This window comes from Leopardus geoffroyi, chromosome C3 (assembly GCF_018350155.1).
Source record: "Leopardus geoffroyi isolate Oge1 chromosome C3, O.geoffroyi_Oge1_pat1.0, whole genome shotgun sequence".
NCBI lineage: Eukaryota > Metazoa > Chordata > Mammalia > Carnivora > Felidae > Leopardus > Leopardus geoffroyi.
In genome coordinates, this window is record NC_059338.1 from 69,622,912 (window position 1) to 69,640,331 (window position 17,420).

The 17,420-nt window shown below is 49.7% G+C and overlaps 2 protein-coding genes across 13 annotated transcripts in view; one reads left to right on the plus strand and one right to left on the minus strand.

The window, feature by feature from the left end:
- The window catches only part of LOC123585334 (piwi-like protein 3), a 76,409-nt gene that overhangs the window by 42,432 nt on the left and 16,557 nt on the right, over window positions 1-17,420 (plus strand). The gene's annotated exons all lie outside the window — the stretch shown is intronic.
- The window catches only part of LOC123585326 (titin-like), a 63,997-nt gene that overhangs the window by 35,765 nt on the left and 10,812 nt on the right, over window positions 1-17,420 (minus strand). For all 8 annotated transcript variants that reach the window (XM_045453355.1, XM_045453357.1, XM_045453358.1 and 5 more), the window contains 25 exons: window positions 17,132-17,156; window positions 16,413-16,474; window positions 15,915-15,939; window positions 14,841-14,902; window positions 14,356-14,380; window positions 13,656-13,717; window positions 13,158-13,182; window positions 12,086-12,147; window positions 11,601-11,625; window positions 10,901-10,962; window positions 10,403-10,427; window positions 9,328-9,389; window positions 8,843-8,867; window positions 8,144-8,205; window positions 7,646-7,670; window positions 6,571-6,632; window positions 6,086-6,110; window positions 5,387-5,448; window positions 4,889-4,913; window positions 3,814-3,875; window positions 3,329-3,353; window positions 2,629-2,690; window positions 2,131-2,155; window positions 1,056-1,117; window positions 571-595 (listed from right to left, as the gene is read on the minus strand). In XM_045453355.1, the coding sequence (XP_045309311.1) occupies window positions 571-595; window positions 1,056-1,117; window positions 2,131-2,155; window positions 2,629-2,690; window positions 3,329-3,353; window positions 3,814-3,875; window positions 4,889-4,913; window positions 5,387-5,448; window positions 6,086-6,110; window positions 6,571-6,632; window positions 7,646-7,670; window positions 8,144-8,205; window positions 8,843-8,867; window positions 9,328-9,389; window positions 10,403-10,427; window positions 10,901-10,962; window positions 11,601-11,625; window positions 12,086-12,147; window positions 13,158-13,182; window positions 13,656-13,717; window positions 14,356-14,380; window positions 14,841-14,902; window positions 15,915-15,939; window positions 16,413-16,474; window positions 17,132-17,156 (1,069 nt within the window). The remainder of the gene's footprint in view (window positions 1-570; window positions 596-1,055; window positions 1,118-2,130; window positions 2,156-2,628; window positions 2,691-3,328; window positions 3,354-3,813; window positions 3,876-4,888; window positions 4,914-5,386; window positions 5,449-6,085; window positions 6,111-6,570; window positions 6,633-7,645; window positions 7,671-8,143; window positions 8,206-8,842; window positions 8,868-9,327; window positions 9,390-10,402; window positions 10,428-10,900; window positions 10,963-11,600; window positions 11,626-12,085; window positions 12,148-13,157; window positions 13,183-13,655; window positions 13,718-14,355; window positions 14,381-14,840; window positions 14,903-15,914; window positions 15,940-16,412; window positions 16,475-17,131; window positions 17,157-17,420) is intronic.

The following is a 17,420-nucleotide window of genomic DNA, read 5'->3' on the forward strand; positions in this document are numbered from 1 at the left end:
TCCTTGATATGAACATGGGCCAGAGCATATTGAGGCTTCGGTGACCTGCATGGACTACATGTGACTGCTGAGCCATGCACAGCAGTATTCCTTGAGGTGTGCAGTAGGAGGAGGAGTGTGTGAGAATGTAGACATTAATCATTGGGCAGTGTCCGTGACGCATACTCTCTGGGCAAACCCACGTGTATCTTTCTCTCTCTTTCTCTCTTGCAGTGCGTCTGTCTCATTTTGTGGGGCTTAGTCTGTGTGTCTCTCAAGAAAACACACTCAACACACATTCACAGCCACAATCACGTGACACACACACACCCAGAGAACCACCCCGGGACTCATGCCCACAAAAACACACCACACTCAAGGAATACGTTATCTTTCTCCTACTGTAGAAATATCACCTAGTTTTTCCCCTGGGACGTAGGTCCTTCCCCCCCCCCCCCCCACTCACAAGCACCAGTCCTCCCAGGCCTCTGGAATTAGGGTAGCTCTCCAGACTGAAGACAACAACAATGCCCCACCTGCATCGCCATCTAAACATTTTTCTCAGCCAGAAACAGTTTCCAGGATACATACCTTTGTCCTGTGCTCCTACGGCCACCTGAATGTTAGGAAAGAAAACACCATCAGGGTGAGATCGTGATATCCACTATTGGCACCACTCTTCAGTTCCCTTTGCGTCTTTACGATACAAGATGGGACACAGCGGTTGAGTCAAAGGCCACGAAAGCAAATGAATAGGATGCCTGTCAGGAGTTGTTTCTCCTGGGGACGTGTCTCTCAAGACCACTGAGGATGCCTACTACAAAATTCTTCCCCCAAGCAGGACAGATTGCTGCTGACGGAAAAGATCCTAGGACACTGTTTGTTACCAGGTTTGGCACTGCCAGTGGTCAGTGTCCCCCTGACCAAGGTGACCGTTGGCAAGAGGCAACCACTCGCCACTGTCCCCATCAGGGAAAGGAACAGTATCATCGAAACTGTAGACTGTCATATGTACCACAGAGGTTGATTGGAAAGCCTCTAAGAATGCAATTGTGTTCCTCAGGGAAAGACCTCACCTCAGCACCAGCCTGCTGCCTGCTTTCAGGAAGGGGCCGCCGCTTTTTCACCTTAGCGACACCTAGGAGGACACAGAATACATGTCAGTATCTTCTTGGTGCTGCTCAAGAATACCTCCGGGACTGTTCCTTACATGAACGTGGGCGAGAGCATACGGAGGCTTTTGTCAACTGCATGGACGGAATGTTACTGCTGAGCCACGCTCAGCAGTATTCCTGGAAGTGTGCAGTATGCAGAGATTTTTGAGAATGTAGACTTTGGTCATTTTTCAGTGTCAGTGGCACGTATCTCGTGGGCAAGGCCACGTCTGTGTCTGTCTCCGTCGCTCTCTCTCTCTCACCCTCTCTTGAAATGTGTCTGTCTCTTTCTCTGTGTGGCTTTTTCTCTGTGTCTCTCGAGAAAACACACACACACGCCGACATACACTGTCACGATCCCGCGACATCCACCCACACACAGAACAACCCCCAGACTCAACACACAAAATTACACCGCACAAAAGATATACAGCATCTTTCTTATAATGTAGAAACATCACCTAGTTTGTCACCTGGGACGTCGGTCTTTCCCCCCCACCCTCGAGCACCAGTCCTCCCAGGACTCTGCATTGTAGATATTGGTCATTGTCCAATGTCAGTGGCCCATATCTCTGGGCAAACCCACATCTCTGTCTCTCTCTCTCCCTCTCTTTCACTGTGTCTGTCTCTTTCTGTGTGCGGCTCTGTCTCTCTGTCTCTGAGTCTCTCAGGAAAACACACACACACGCACGCACGCACGCACGCACACATACACACTCACAATCATGCGACATACAGAGATACAGAACAACCCCAAGACTCATGCGCACACAGTCACACCGCACAGAAGGAATACATTGTCTTTCTCGTACTATCGAAACATGGACATAGATTTCACCTGGGATGTCGGTCTTTCCCCCCCCCCCCACACTCAAGCACCAGTCCCCCCAGGACCCTGATATCCGGGTACTCTCCAGACTGAAGACAACAAGAATGCCCCACCTACACCTCATCCGAAACATTTTCCTCAGCCAGAAACAGGTTCCAGGACACATACCTTCTTCTCGTGCTCCTACGGCCACCTGAATGGTAGAAAAGAAAACAGCATCAGGGTGAGATCATGATGTACAGTATGTGTACCATTCTTCAGTTCGCTTGGTGACTTTGGGATTCAGGATGGGACACAGTGTTTGAGTCAAAGGCCACAAAAGCAACAATAATATGCCTGTCAGAAGTCGTTTTTCCTGGAGACGTGTCTCTAAAGAACACTGAGGATGCAGACTACAAAACTGTTCCCCCAGAAGGAAAAAGTGCTGCTGCCGAAAAAGATCCTAGGACGCTGCTTATTACCAGGTTTGGCGCTGCCAGTGGTAAATGTCCCCCTGACCAAGGTGACAGTTGGCAGGAAACAAGCATGGAACGTGACAATATGTTTCTCCCCACAGGGAAAAACACATTATCATCTCAACGGTACATTGTCACATTTGCAACAGATGTTGATTGCAAAGACTCTAAGAAAGCACTTGTGTTCCTCAAGGAAAGACAGGAAGCTCACCTCAGCAACAGCCTGGTGACTCAGGACAGGATGGGGCCGCCGTCTTTCCTCCTCAGGGACACCTAGAAAGACCACAATACCTGTCAGCACCATGTTGGTGCTGCCCAAGTATTATACCTCAGGGACTGTTCCTTGATATGAACATGGGCCAGAGCATATTGAGGCTTCGGTGACCTGCATGGACTACATGTGACTGCTGAGCCATGCACAGCAGTATTCCTTGAGGTGTGCAGTAGGAGGAGGAGTGTGTGAGAATGTAGACATTAATCATTGGGCAGTGTCCGTGACGCATACTCTCTGGGCAAACCCACGTGTATCTTTCTCTCTCTTTCTCTCTTGCAGTGCGTCTGTCTCATTTTGTGGGGCTTAGTCTGTGTGTCTCTCAAGAAAACACACTCAACACACATTCACAGCCACAATCACGTGACACACACACACCCAGAGAACCACCCCGGGACTCATGCCCACAAAAACACACCACACTCAAGGAATACGTTATCTTTCTCCTACTGTAGAAATATCACCTAGTTTTTCCCCTGGGACGTAGGTCCTTCCGCCCCACCCCCCCCCCCCACAAGCACCAGTCCTCCCAGGCCTCTGGAATTAGGGTAGCTCTCCAGACTGAAGACAACAACAATGCCCCACCTGCATCGCCATCTAAACATTTTTCTCAGCCAGAAACAGTTTCCAGGATACATACCTTTGTCCTGTGCTCCTACGGCCACCTGAATGTTAGGAAAGAAAACACCATCAGGGTGAGATCGTGATATCCACTATTGGCACCACTCTTCAGTTCCCTTTGCGTCTTTACGATACAAGATGGGACACAGCGGTTGAGTCAAAGGCCACGAAAGCAAATGAATAGGATGCCTGTCAGGAGTTGTTTCTCCTGGGGACGTGTCTCTCAAGACCACTGAGGATGCCTACTACAAAATTCTTCCCCCAAGCAGGACAGATTGCTGCTGACGGAAAAGATCCTAGGACACTGTTTGTTACCAGGTTTGGCACTGCCAGTGGTCAGTGTCCCCCTGACCAAGGTGACCGTTGGCAAGAGGCAACCACTCGCCACTGTCCCCATCAGGGAAAGGAACAGTATCATCGAAACTGTAGACTGTCATATGTACCACAGAGGTTGATTGGAAAGCCTCTAAGAATGCAATTGTGTTCCTCAGGGAAAGACCTCACCTCAGCACCAGCCTGCTGCCTGCTTTCAGGAAGGGGCCGCCGCTTTTTCACCTTAGCGACACCTAGGAGGACACAGAATACATGTCAGTATCTTCTTGGTGCTGCTCAAGAATACCTCCGGGACTGTTCCTTACATGAACGTGGGCGAGAGCATACGGAGGCTTTTGTCAGCTGCATGGACGGAATGTTACTGCTGAGCCACGCTCAGCAGTATTCCTGGAAGTGTGCAGTATGCAGAGATTTTTGAGAATGTAGACTTTGGTCATTTTTCAGTGTCAGTGGCACGTATCTCGTGGGCAAGGCCACGTCTGTGTCTGTCTCCGTCGCTCTCTCTCTCTCACCCTCTCTTGAAATGTGTCTGTCTCTTTCTCTGTGTGGCTTTTTCTCTGTGTCTCTCGAGAAAACACACACACACGCCGACATACACTGTCACGATCCCGCGACATCCACCCACACACAGAACAACCCCCAGACTCAACACACAAAATTACACCGCACAAAAGATATACAGCATCTTTCTTATAATGTAGAAACATCACCTAGTTTGTCACCTGGGACGTCGGTCTTTCCCCCCCACCCTCGAGCACCAGTCCTCCCAGGACTCTGCATTGTAGATATTGGTCATTGTCCAATGTCAGTGGCCCATATCTCTGGGCAAACCCACATCTCTGTCTCTCTCTCTCCCTCTCTTTCACTGTGTCTGTCTCTTTCTGTGTGCGGCTCTGTCTCTCTGTCTCTGAGTCTCTCAGGAAAACACACACACACGCACGCACGCACGCACGCACACATACACACTCACAATCATGCGACATACAGAGATACAGAACAACCCCAAGACTCATGCGCACACAGTCACACCGCACAGAAGGAATACATTGTCTTTCTCGTACTATCGAAACATGGACATAGATTTCACCTGGGATGTCGGTCTTTCCCCCCCCCCCCACACTCAAGCACCAGTCCCCCCAGGACCCTGATATCCGGGTACTCTCCAGACTGAAGACAACAAGAATGCCCCACCTACACCTCATCCGAAACATTTTCCTCAGCCAGAAACAGGTTCCAGGACACATACCTTCTTCTCGTGCTCCTACGGCCACCTGAATGGTAGAAAAGAAAACAGCATCAGGGTGAGATCATGATGTACAGTATGTGTACCATTCTTCAGTTCGCTTGGTGACTTTGGGATTCAGGATGGGACACAGTGTTTGAGTCAAAGGCCACAAAAGCAACAATAATATGCCTGTCAGAAGTCGTTTTTCCTGGAGACGTGTCTCTAAAGAACACTGAGGATGCAGACTACAAAACTGTTCCCCCAGAAGGAAAAAGTGCTGCTGCCGAAAAAGATCCTAGGACGCTGCTTATTACCAGGTTTGGCGCTGCCAGTGGTAAATGTCCCCCTGACCAAGGTGACAGTTGGCAGGAAACAAGCATGGAACGTGACAATATGTTTCTCCCCACAGGGAAAAACACATTATCATCTCAACGGTACATTGTCACATTTGCAACAGATGTTGATTGCAAAGACTCTAAGAAAGCACTTGTGTTCCTCAAGGAAAGACAGGAAGCTCACCTCAGCAACAGCCTGGTGACTCAGGACAGGATGGGGCCGCCGTCTTTCCTCCTCAGGGACACCTAGAAAGACCACAATACCTGTCAGCACCATGTTGGTGCTGCCCAAGTATACCTCAGGGACTGTTCCTTGATATGAACATGGGCCAGAGCATATTGAGGCTTCGGTGACCTGCATGGACTACATGTGACTGCTGAGCCATGCACAGCAGTATTCCTTGAGGTGTGCAGTAGGAGGAGGAGTGTGTGAGAATGTAGACATTAATCATTGGGCAGTGTCCGTGACGCATACTCTCTGGGCAAACCCACGTGTATCTTTCTCTCTCTTTCTCTCTTGCAGTGCGTCTGTCTCATTTTGTGGGGCTTAGTCTGTGTGTCTCTCAAGAAAACACACTCAACACACATTCACAGCCACAATCACGTGACACACACACACCCAGAGAACCACCCCGGGACTCATGCCCACAAAAACACACCACACTCAAGGAATACGTTATCTTTCTCCTACTGTAGAAATATCACCTAGTTTTTCCCCTGGGACGTAGGTCCTTCCGCCCCCCCCCCCCCCCACTCACAAGCACCAGTCCTCCCAGGCCTCTGGAATTAGGGTAGCTCTCCAGACTGAAGACAACAACAATGCCCCACCTGCATCGCCATCTAAACATTTTTCTCAGCCAGAAACAGTTTCCAGGATACATACCTTTGTCCTGTGCTCCTACGGCCACCTGAATGTTAGGAAAGAAAACACCATCAGGGTGAGATCGTGATATCCACTATTGGCACCACTCTTCAGTTCCCTTTGCGTCTTTACGATACAAGATGGGACACAGCGGTTGAGTCAAAGGCCACGAAAGCAAATGAATAGGATGCCTGTCAGGAGTTGTTTCTCCTGGGGACGTGTCTCTCAAGACCACTGAGGATGCCTACTACAAAATTCTTCCCCCAAGCAGGACAGATTGCTGCTGACGGAAAAGATCCTAGGACACTGTTTGTTACCAGGTTTGGCACTGCCAGTGGTCAGTGTCCCCCTGACCAAGGTGACCGTTGGCAAGAGGCAACCACTCGCCACTGTCCCCATCAGGGAAAGGAACAGTATCATCGAAACTGTAGACTGTCATATGTACCACAGAGGTTGATTGGAAAGCCTCTAAGAATGCAATTGTGTTCCTCAGGGAAAGACCTCACCTCAGCACCAGCCTGCTGCCTGCTTTCAGGAAGGGGCCGCCGCTTTTTCACCTTAGCGACACCTAGGAGGACACAGAATACATGTCAGTATCTTCTTGGTGCTGCTCAAGAATACCTCCGGGACTGTTCCTTACATGAACGTGGGCGAGAGCATACGGAGGCTTTTGTCAGCTGCATGGACGGAATGTTACTGCTGAGCCACGCTCAGCAGTATTCCTGGAAGTGTGCAGTATGCAGAGATTTTTGAGAATGTAGACTTTGGTCATTTTTCAGTGTCAGTGGCACGTATCTCGTGGGCAAGGCCACGTCTGTGTCTGTCTCCGTCGCTCTCTCTCTCTCACCCTCTCTTGAAATGTGTCTGTCTCTTTCTCTGTGTGGCTTTTTCTCTGTGTCTCTCGAGAAAACACACACACACGCCGACATACACTGTCACGATCCCGCGACATCCACCCACACACAGAACAACCCCCAGACTCAACACACAAAATTACACCGCACAAAAGATATACAGCATCTTTCTTATAATGTAGAAACATCACCTAGTTTGTCACCTGGGACGTCGGTCTTTCCCCCCCACCCTCGAGCACCAGTCCTCCCAGGACTCTGCATTGTAGATATTGGTCATTGTCCAATGTCAGTGGCCCATATCTCTGGGCAAACCCACATCTCTGTCTCTCTCTCTCCCTCTCTTTCACTGTGTCTGTCTCTTTCTGTGTGCGGCTCTGTCTCTCTGTCTCTGAGTCTCTCAGGAAAACACACACACACGCACGCACGCACGCACGCACACATACACACTCACAATCATGCGACATACAGAGATACAGAACAACCCCAAGACTCATGCGCACACAGTCACACCGCACAGAAGGAATACATTGTCTTTCTCGTACTATCGAAACATGGACATAGATTTCACCTGGGATGTCGGTCTTTCCCCCCCCCCCCACACTCAAGCACCAGTCCCCCCAGGACCCTGATATCCGGGTACTCTCCAGACTGAAGACAACAAGAATGCCCCACCTACACCTCATCCGAAACATTTTCCTCAGCCAGAAACAGGTTCCAGGACACATACCTTCTTCTCGTGCTCCTACGGCCACCTGAATGGTAGAAAAGAAAACAGCATCAGGGTGAGATCATGATGTACAGTATGTGTACCATTCTTCAGTTCGCTTGGTGACTTTGGGATTCAGGATGGGACACAGTGTTTGAGTCAAAGGCCACAAAAGCAACAATAATATGCCTGTCAGAAGTCGTTTTTCCTGGAGACGTGTCTCTAAAGAACACTGAGGATGCAGACTACAAAACTGTTCCCCCAGAAGGAAAAAGTGCTGCTGCCGAAAAAGATCCTAGGACGCTGCTTATTACCAGGTTTGGCGCTGCCAGTGGTAAATGTCCCCCTGACCAAGGTGACAGTTGGCAGGAAACAAGCATGGAACGTGACAATATGTTTCTCCCCACAGGGAAAAACACATTATCATCTCAACGGTACATTGTCACATTTGCAACAGATGTTGATTGCAAAGACTCTAAGAAAGCACTTGTGTTCCTCAAGGAAAGACAGGAAGCTCACCTCAGCAACAGCCTGGTGACTCAGGACAGGATGGGGCCGCCGTCTTTCCTCCTCAGGGACACCTAGAAAGACCACAATACCTGTCAGCACCATGTTGGTGCTGCCCAAGTATACCTCAGGGACTGTTCCTTGATATGAACATGGGCCAGAGCATATTGAGGCTTCGGTGACCTGCATGGACTACATGTGACTGCTGAGCCATGCACAGCAGTATTCCTTGAGGTGTGCAGTAGGAGGAGGAGTGTGTGAGAATGTAGACATTAATCATTGGGCAGTGTCCGTGACGCATACTCTCTGGGCAAACCCACGTGTATCTTTCTCTCTCTTTCTCTCTTGCAGTGCGTCTGTCTCATTTTGTGGGGCTTAGTCTGTGTGTCTCTCAAGAAAACACACTCAACACACATTCACAGCCACAATCACGTGACACACACACACCCAGAGAACCACCCCGGGACTCATGCCCACAAAAACACACCACACTCAAGGAATACGTTATCTTTCTCCTACTGTAGAAATATCACCTAGTTTTTCCCCTGGGACGTAGGTCCTTCCGCCCCACCCCCCCCCCACTCACAAGCACCAGTCCTCCCAGGCCTCTGGAATTAGGGTAGCTCTCCAGACTGAAGACAACAACAATGCCCCACCTGCATCGCCATCTAAACATTTTTCTCAGCCAGAAACAGTTTCCAGGATACATACCTTTGTCCTGTGCTCCTACGGCCACCTGAATGTTAGGAAAGAAAACACCATCAGGGTGAGATCGTGATATCCACTATTGGCACCACTCTTCAGTTCCCTTTGCGTCTTTACGATACAAGATGGGACACAGCGGTTGAGTCAAAGGCCACGAAAGCAAATGAATAGGATGCCTGTCAGGAGTTGTTTCTCCTGGGGACGTGTCTCTCAAGACCACTGAGGATGCCTACTACAAAATTCTTCCCCCAAGCAGGACAGATTGCTGCTGACGGAAAAGATCCTAGGACACTGTTTGTTACCAGGTTTGGCACTGCCAGTGGTCAGTGTCCCCCTGACCAAGGTGACCGTTGGCAAGAGGCAACCACTCGCCACTGTCCCCATCAGGGAAAGGAACAGTATCATCGAAACTGTAGACTGTCATATGTACCACAGAGGTTGATTGGAAAGCCTCTAAGAATGCAATTGTGTTCCTCAGGGAAAGACCTCACCTCAGCACCAGCCTGCTGCCTGCTTTCAGGAAGGGGCCGCCGCTTTTTCACCTTAGCGACACCTAGGAGGACACAGAATACATGTCAGTATCTTCTTGGTGCTGCTCAAGAATACCTCCGGGACTGTTCCTTACATGAACGTGGGCGAGAGCATACGGAGGCTTTTGTCAACTGCATGGACGGAATGTTACTGCTGAGCCACGCTCAGCAGTATTCCTGGAAGTGTGCAGTATGCAGAGATTTTTGAGAATGTAGACTTTGGTCATTTTTCAGTGTCAGTGGCACGTATCTCGTGGGCAAGGCCACGTCTGTGTCTGTCTCTGTCGCTCTCTCTCTCTCACCCTCTCTTGAAATGTGTCTGTCTCTTTCTCTGTGTGGCTTTTTCTCTGTGTCTCTCGAGAAAACACACACACACGCCGACATACACTGTCACGATCCCGCGACATCCACCCACACACAGAACAACCCCCAGACTCAACACACAAAATTACACCGCACAAAAGATATACAGCATCTTTCTTATAATGTAGAAACATCACCTAGTTTGTCACCTGGGACGTCGGTCTTTCCCCCCCACCCTCGAGCACCAGTCCTCCCAGGACTCTGCATTGTAGATATTGGTCATTGTCCAATGTCAGTGGCCCATATCTCTGGGCAAACCCACATCTCTGTCTCTCTCTCTCCCTCTCTTTCACTGTGTCTGTCTCTTTCTGTGTGCGGCTCTGTCTCTCTGTCTCTGAGTCTCTCAGGGAAAACACACACACACGCACGCACGCACGCACGCACACATACACACTCACAATCATGCGACATACAGAGATACAGAACAACCCCAAGACTCATGCGCACACAGTCACACCGCACAGAAGGAATACATTGTCTTTCTCGTACTATCGAAACATGGACATAGATTTCACCTGGGATGTCGGTCTTTCCCCCCCCCCCACACTCAAGCACCAGTCCCCCCAGGACCCTGATATCCGGGTACTCTCCAGACTGAAGACAACAAGAATGCCCCACCTACACCTCATCCGAAACATTTTCCTCAGCCAGAAACAGGTTCCAGGACACATACCTTCTTCTCGTGCTCCTACGGCCACCTGAATGGTAGAAAAGAAAACAGCATCAGGGTGAGATCATGATGTACAGTATGTGTACCATTCTTCAGTTCGCTTGGTGACTTTGGGATTCAGGATGGGACACAGTGTTTGAGTCAAAGGCCACAAAAGCAACAATAATATGCCTGTCAGAAGTCGTTTTTCCTGGAGACGTGTCTCTAAAGAACACTGAGGATGCAGACTACAAAACTGTTCCCCCAGAAGGAAAAAGTGCTGCTGCCGAAAAAGATCCTAGGACGCTGCTTATTACCAGGTTTGGCGCTGCCAGTGGTAAATGTCCCCCTGACCAAGGTGACAGTTGGCAGGAAACAAGCATGGAACGTGACAATATGTTTCTCCCCACAGGGAAAAACACATTATCATCTCAACGGTACATTGTCACATTTGCAACAGATGTTGATTGCAAAGACTCTAAGAAAGCACTTGTGTTCCTCAAGGAAAGACAGGAAGCTCACCTCAGCAACAGCCTGGTGACTCAGGACAGGATGGGGCCGCCGTCTTTCCTCCTCAGGGACACCTAGAAAGACCACAATACCTGTCAGCACCATGTTGGTGCTGCCCAAGTATACCTCAGGGACTGTTCCTTGATATGAACATGGGCCAGAGCATATTGAGGCTTCGGTGACCTGCATGGACTACATGTGACTGCTGAGCCATGCACAGCAGTATTCCTTGAGGTGTGCAGTAGGAGGAGGAGTGTGTGAGAATGTAGACATTAATCATTGGGCAGTGTCCGTGACGCATACTCTCTGGGCAAACCCACGTGTATCTTTCTCTCTCTTTCTCTCTTGCAGTGCGTCTGTCTCATTTTGTGGGGCTTAGTCTGTGTGTCTCTCAAGAAAACACACTCAACACACATTCACAGCCACAATCACGTGACACACACACACCCAGAGAACCACCCCGGGACTCATGCCCACAAAAACACACCACACTCAAGGAATACGTTATCTTTCTCCTACTGTAGAAATATCACCTAGTTTTTCCCCTGGGACGTAGGTCCTTCCGCCCCACCCCCCCCCCCACTCACAAGCACCAGTCCTCCCAGGCCTCTGGAATTAGGGTAGCTCTCCAGACTGAAGACAACAACAATGCCCCACCTGCATCGCCATCTAAACATTTTTCTCAGCCAGAAACAGTTTCCAGGATACATACCTTTGTCCTGTGCTCCTACGGCCACCTGAATGTTAGGAAAGAAAACACCATCAGGGTGAGATCGTGATATCCACTATTGGCACCACTCTTCAGTTCCCTTTGCGTCTTTACGATACAAGATGGGACACAGCGGTTGAGTCAAAGGCCACGAAAGCAAATGAATAGGATGCCTGTCAGGAGTTGTTTCTCCTGGGGACGTGTCTCTCAAGACCACTGAGGATGCCTACTACAAAATTCTTCCCCCAAGCAGGACAGATTGCTGCTGACGGAAAAGATCCTAGGACACTGTTTGTTACCAGGTTTGGCACTGCCAGTGGTCAGTGTCCCCCTGACCAAGGTGACCGTTGGCAAGAGGCAACCACTCACCACTGTCCCCATCAGGGAAAGGAACAGTATCATCGAAACTGTAGACTGTCATATGTACCACAGAGGTTGATTGGAAAGCCTCTAAGAATGCAATTGTGTTCCTCAGGGAAAGACCTCACCTCAGCACCAGCCTGCTGCCTGCTTTCAGGAAGGGGCCGCCGCTTTTTCACCTTAGCGACACCTAGGAGGACACAGAATACATGTCAGTATCTTCTTGGTGCTGCTCAAGAATACCTCCGGGACTGTTCCTTACACGAACGTGGGCGAGAGCATACGGAGGCTTTTGTCAACTGCATGGACGGAATGTTACTGCTGAGCCACGCTCAGCAGTATTCCTGGAAGTGTGCAGTATGCAGAGATTTTTGAGAATGTAGACTTTGGTCATTTTTCAGTGTCAGTGGCACGTATCTCGTGGGCAAGGCCACGTCTGTGTCTGTCTCTGTCGCTCTCTCTCTCTCACCCTCTCTTGAAATGTGTCTGTCTCTTTCTCTGTGTGGCTTTTTCTCTGTGTCTCTCGAGAAAACACACACTCACGCCGACATACACTGTCACGATCCCGCGACCTCCACCCACACAGAACAACCCCCAGACTCAACACACAAAATTACACCGCACAAAAGATATACAGCATCGTTCTTATAATGTAGAAACATCACCTAGTTTGTCACCTGGGACGTCGGTCTTTCCCCCCCACCCTCGAGCACCAGTCCTCCCAGGACTCTGCATTGTAGATATTGGTCATTGTCCAATGTCAGTGGCCCATATCTCTGGGCAAACCCACATCTCTGTCTCTCTCTCTCCCTCTCTTTCACTGTGTCTGTCTCTTTCTGTGTGCGGCTCTGTCTCTCTGTCTCTGAGTCTCTCAGGGAAACACACACACACGCACGCTCGCACGCACGCACGCATACACACTCACAATCATGCGACATACAGAGATACAGAACAACCCCAAGACTCATGCGCACACAGTCACACCGCACAGAAGGAATACATTGTCTTTCTCGTACTATCGAAACATGGACATAGATTTCACCTGGGATGTCGGTCTTTCCCCCCCCCCCACACTCAAGCACCAGTCCCCCCAGGACCCTGATATCCGGGTACTCTCCAGACTGAAGACAACAAGAATGCCCCACCTACACCTCATCCGAAACATTTTCCTCAGCCAGAAACAGGTTCCAGGACACATACCTTCTTCTCGTGCTCCTACGGCCACCTGAATGGTAGAAAAGAAAACAGCATCAGGGTGAGATCATGATGTACAGTATGTGTACCATTCTTCAGTTCGCTTGGTGACTTTGGGATTCAGGATGGGACACAGTGTTTGAGTCAAAGGCCACAAAAGCAACAATAATATGCCTGTCAGAAGTCGTTTTTCCTGGAGACGTGTCTCTAAAGAACACTGAGGATGCAGACTACAAAACTGTTCCCCCAGAAGGAAAAAGTGCTGCTGCCGAAAAAGATCCTAGGACGCTGCTTATTACCAGGTTTGGCGCTGCCAGTGGTAAATGTCCCCCTGACCAAGGTGACAGTTGGCAGGAAACAAGCATGGAACGTGACAATATGTTTCTCCCCACAGGGAAAAACACATTATCATCTCAACGGTACATTGTCACATTTGCAACAGATGTTGATTGCAAAGACTCTAAGAAAGCACTTGTGTTCCTCAAGGAAAGACAGGAAGCTCACCTCAGCAACAGCCTGGTGACTCAGGACAGGATGGGGCCGCCGTCTTTCCTCCTCAGGGACACCTAGAAAGACCACAATACCTGTCAGCACCATGTTGGTGCTGCCCAAGTATACCTCAGGGACTGTTCCTTGATATGAACATGGGCCAGAGCATATTGAGGCTTCGGTGACCTGCATGGACTACATGTGACTGCTGAGCCATGCACAGCAGTATTCCTTGAGGTGTGCAGTAGGAGGAGGAGTGTGTGAGAATGTAGACATTAATCATTGGGCAGTGTCCGTGACGCATACTCTCTGGGCAAACCCACGTGTATCTTTCTCTCTCTTTCTCTCTTGCAGTGCGTCTGTCTCATTTTGTGGGGCTTAGTCTGTGTGTCTCTCAAGAAAACACACTCAACACACATTCACAGCCACAATCACGTGACACACACACACCCAGAGAACCACCCCGGGACTCATGCCCACAAAAACACACCACACTCAAGGAATACGTTATCTTTCTCCTACTGTAGAAATATCACCTAGTTTTTCCCCTGGGACGTAGGTCCTTCCCCCCCACCCCCCCCCCCACTCACAAGCACCAGTCCTCCCAGGCCTCTGGAATTAGGGTAGCTCTCCAGACTGAAGACAACAACAATGCCCCACCTGCATCGCCATCTAAACATTTTTCTCAGCCAGAAACAGTTTCCAGGATACATACCTTTGTCCTGTGCTCCTACGGCCACCTGAATGTTAGGAAAGAAAACACCATCAGGGTGAGATCGTGATATCCACTATTGGCACCACTCTTCAGTTCCCTTTGCGTCTTTACGATACAAGATGGGACACAGCGGTTGAGTCAAAGGCCACGAAAGCAAATGAATAGGATGCCTGTCAGGAGTTGTTTCTCCTGGGGACGTGTCTCTCAAGACCACTGAGGATGCCTACTACAAAATTCTTCCCCCAAGCAGGACAGATTGCTGCTGACGGAAAAGATCCTAGGACACTGTTTGTTACCAGGTTTGGCACTGCCAGTGGTCAGTGTCCCCCTGACCAAGGTGACCGTTGGCAAGAGGCAACCACTCACCACTGTCCCCATCAGGGAAAGGAACAGTATCATCGAAACTGTAGACTGTCATATGTACCACAGAGGTTGATTGGAAAGCCTCTAAGAATGCAATTGTGTTCCTCAGGGAAAGACCTCACCTCAGCACCAGCCTGCTGCCTGCTTTCAGGAAGGGGCCGCCGCTTTTTCACCTTAGCGACACCTAGGAGGACACAGAATACATGTCAGTATCTTCTTGGTGCTGCTCAAGAATACCTCCGGGACTGTTCCTTACATGAACGTGGGCGAGAGCATACGGAGGCTTTTGTCAACTGCATGGACGGAATGTTACTGCTGAGCCACGCTCAGCAGTATTCCTGGAAGTGTGCAGTATGCAGAGATTTTTGAGAATGTAGACTTTGGTCATTTTTCAGTGTCAGTGGCACGTATCTCGTGGGCAAGGCCACGTCTGTGTCTGTCTCTGTCGCTCTCTCTCTCTCACCCTCTCTTGAAATGTGTCTGTCTCTTTCTCTGTGTGGCTTTTTCTCTGTGTCTCTCGAGAAAACACACACTCACGCCGACATACACTGTCACGATCCCGCGACATCCACCCACACACAGAACAACCCCCAGACTCAACACACAAAATTACACCGCACAAAAGATATACAGCATCGTTCTTATAATGTAGAAACATCACCTAGTTTGTCACCTGGGACGTCGGTCTTTCCCCCCCACCCTCGAGCACCAGTCCTCCCAGGACTCTGCATTGTAGATATTGGTCATTGTCCAATGTCAGTGGCCCATATCTCTGGGCAAACCCACATCTCTGTCTCTCTCTCTCCCTCTCTTTCACTGTGTCTGTCTCTTTCTGTGTGCGGCTCTGTCTCTCTGTCTCTGAGTCTCTCAGGGAAACACACACACACGCACGCTCGCACGCACGCACGCATACACACTCACAATCATGCGACATACAGAGATACAGAACAACCCCAAGACTCATGCGCACACAGTCACACCGCACAGAAGGAATACATTGTCTTTCTCGTACTATCGAAACATGGACATAGATTTCACCTGGGATGTCGGTCTTTCCCCCCCCCCCACACTCAAGCACCAGTCCCCCCAGGACCCTGATATCCGGGTACTCTCCAGACTGAAGACAACAAGAATGCCCCACCTACACCTCATCCGAAACATTTTCCTCAGCCAGAAACAGGTTCCAGGACACATACCTTCTTCTCGTGCTCCTACGGCCACCTGAATGGTAGAAAAGAAAACAGCATCAGGGTGAGATCATGATGTACAGTATGTGTACCATTCTTCAGTTCGCTTGGTGACTTTGGGATTCAGGATGGGACACAGTGTTTGAGTCAAAGGCCACAAAAGCAACAATAATATGCCTGTCAGAAGTCGTTTTTCCTGGAGACGTGTCTCTAAAGAACACTGAGGATGCAGACTACAAAACTGTTCCCCCAGAAGGAAAAAGTGCTGCTGCCGAAAAAGATCCTAGGACGCTGCTTATTACCAGGTTTGGCGCTGCCAGTGGTAAATGTCCCCCTGACCAAGGTGACAGTTGGCAGGAAACAAGCATGGAACGTGACAATATGTTTCTCCCCACAGGGAAAAACACATTATCATCTCAACGGTACATTGTCACATTTGCAACAGATGTTGATTGCAAAGACTCTAAGAAAGCACTTGTGTTCCTCAAGGAAAGACAGGAAGCTCACCTCAGCAACAGCCTGGTGACTCAGGACAGGATGGGGCCGCCGTCTTTCCTCCTCAGGGACACCTAGAAAGACCACAATACCTGTCAGCACCATGTTGGTGCTGCCCAAGTATACCTCAGGGACTGTTCCTTGATATGAACATGGGCCAGAGCATATTGAGGCTTCGGTGACCTGCATGGACTACATGTGACTGCTGAGCCATGCACAGCAGTATTCCTTGAGGTGTGCAGTAGGAGGAGGAGTGTGTGAGAATGTAGACATTAATCATTGGGCAGTGTCCGTGACGCATACTCTCTGGGCAAACCCACGTGTATCTGTCTCCGTTCTCTCTCTTTCACCCTCTCTTGCAGTGCGTCTGTCTCATTCTCTGTGTGGCTTAGTCTGTGTGTCTCTCAAGAAAACACACTCACACACACATTCACAGCCACAATCACGTGACATCACACACACCCAGAGAACCACCCCCAGACTCATGCCCACAAAAACACACCACACTCAAGGAATACGTTATCTTTCTCCTACTGTAGAAATATCACCTAGTTTTTCCCCTGGGACGTAGGTCCTTCCCCCCCACCCCCCCCCCCACTCACACTCAAGCACCAGTCCTCCCAGGCCTCTGGAATTAGGGTAGCTCTCCAGACTGAAGACAACAACAATGCCCCACCTGCATCGCCATCTAAACATTTTTCTCAGCCAGAAACAGTTTCCAGGATACATACCTTTGTCCTGTGCTCCTACGGCCACCTGAATGTTAGGAAAGAAAACACCATCAGGGTGAGATCGTGATATCCACTATTGGCACCACTCTTCAGTTCCCTTTGCGTCTTTACGATACAAGATGGGACACAGCGGTTGAGTCAAAGGCCACGAAAGCAAATGAATAGGATGCCTGTCAGGAGTTGTTTCTCCTGGGGACGTGTCTCTCAAGACCACTGAGGATGCCTACTACAAAATTCTTCCCCCAAGCAGGACAGATTGCTGCTGACGGAAAAGATCCTAGGACACTGT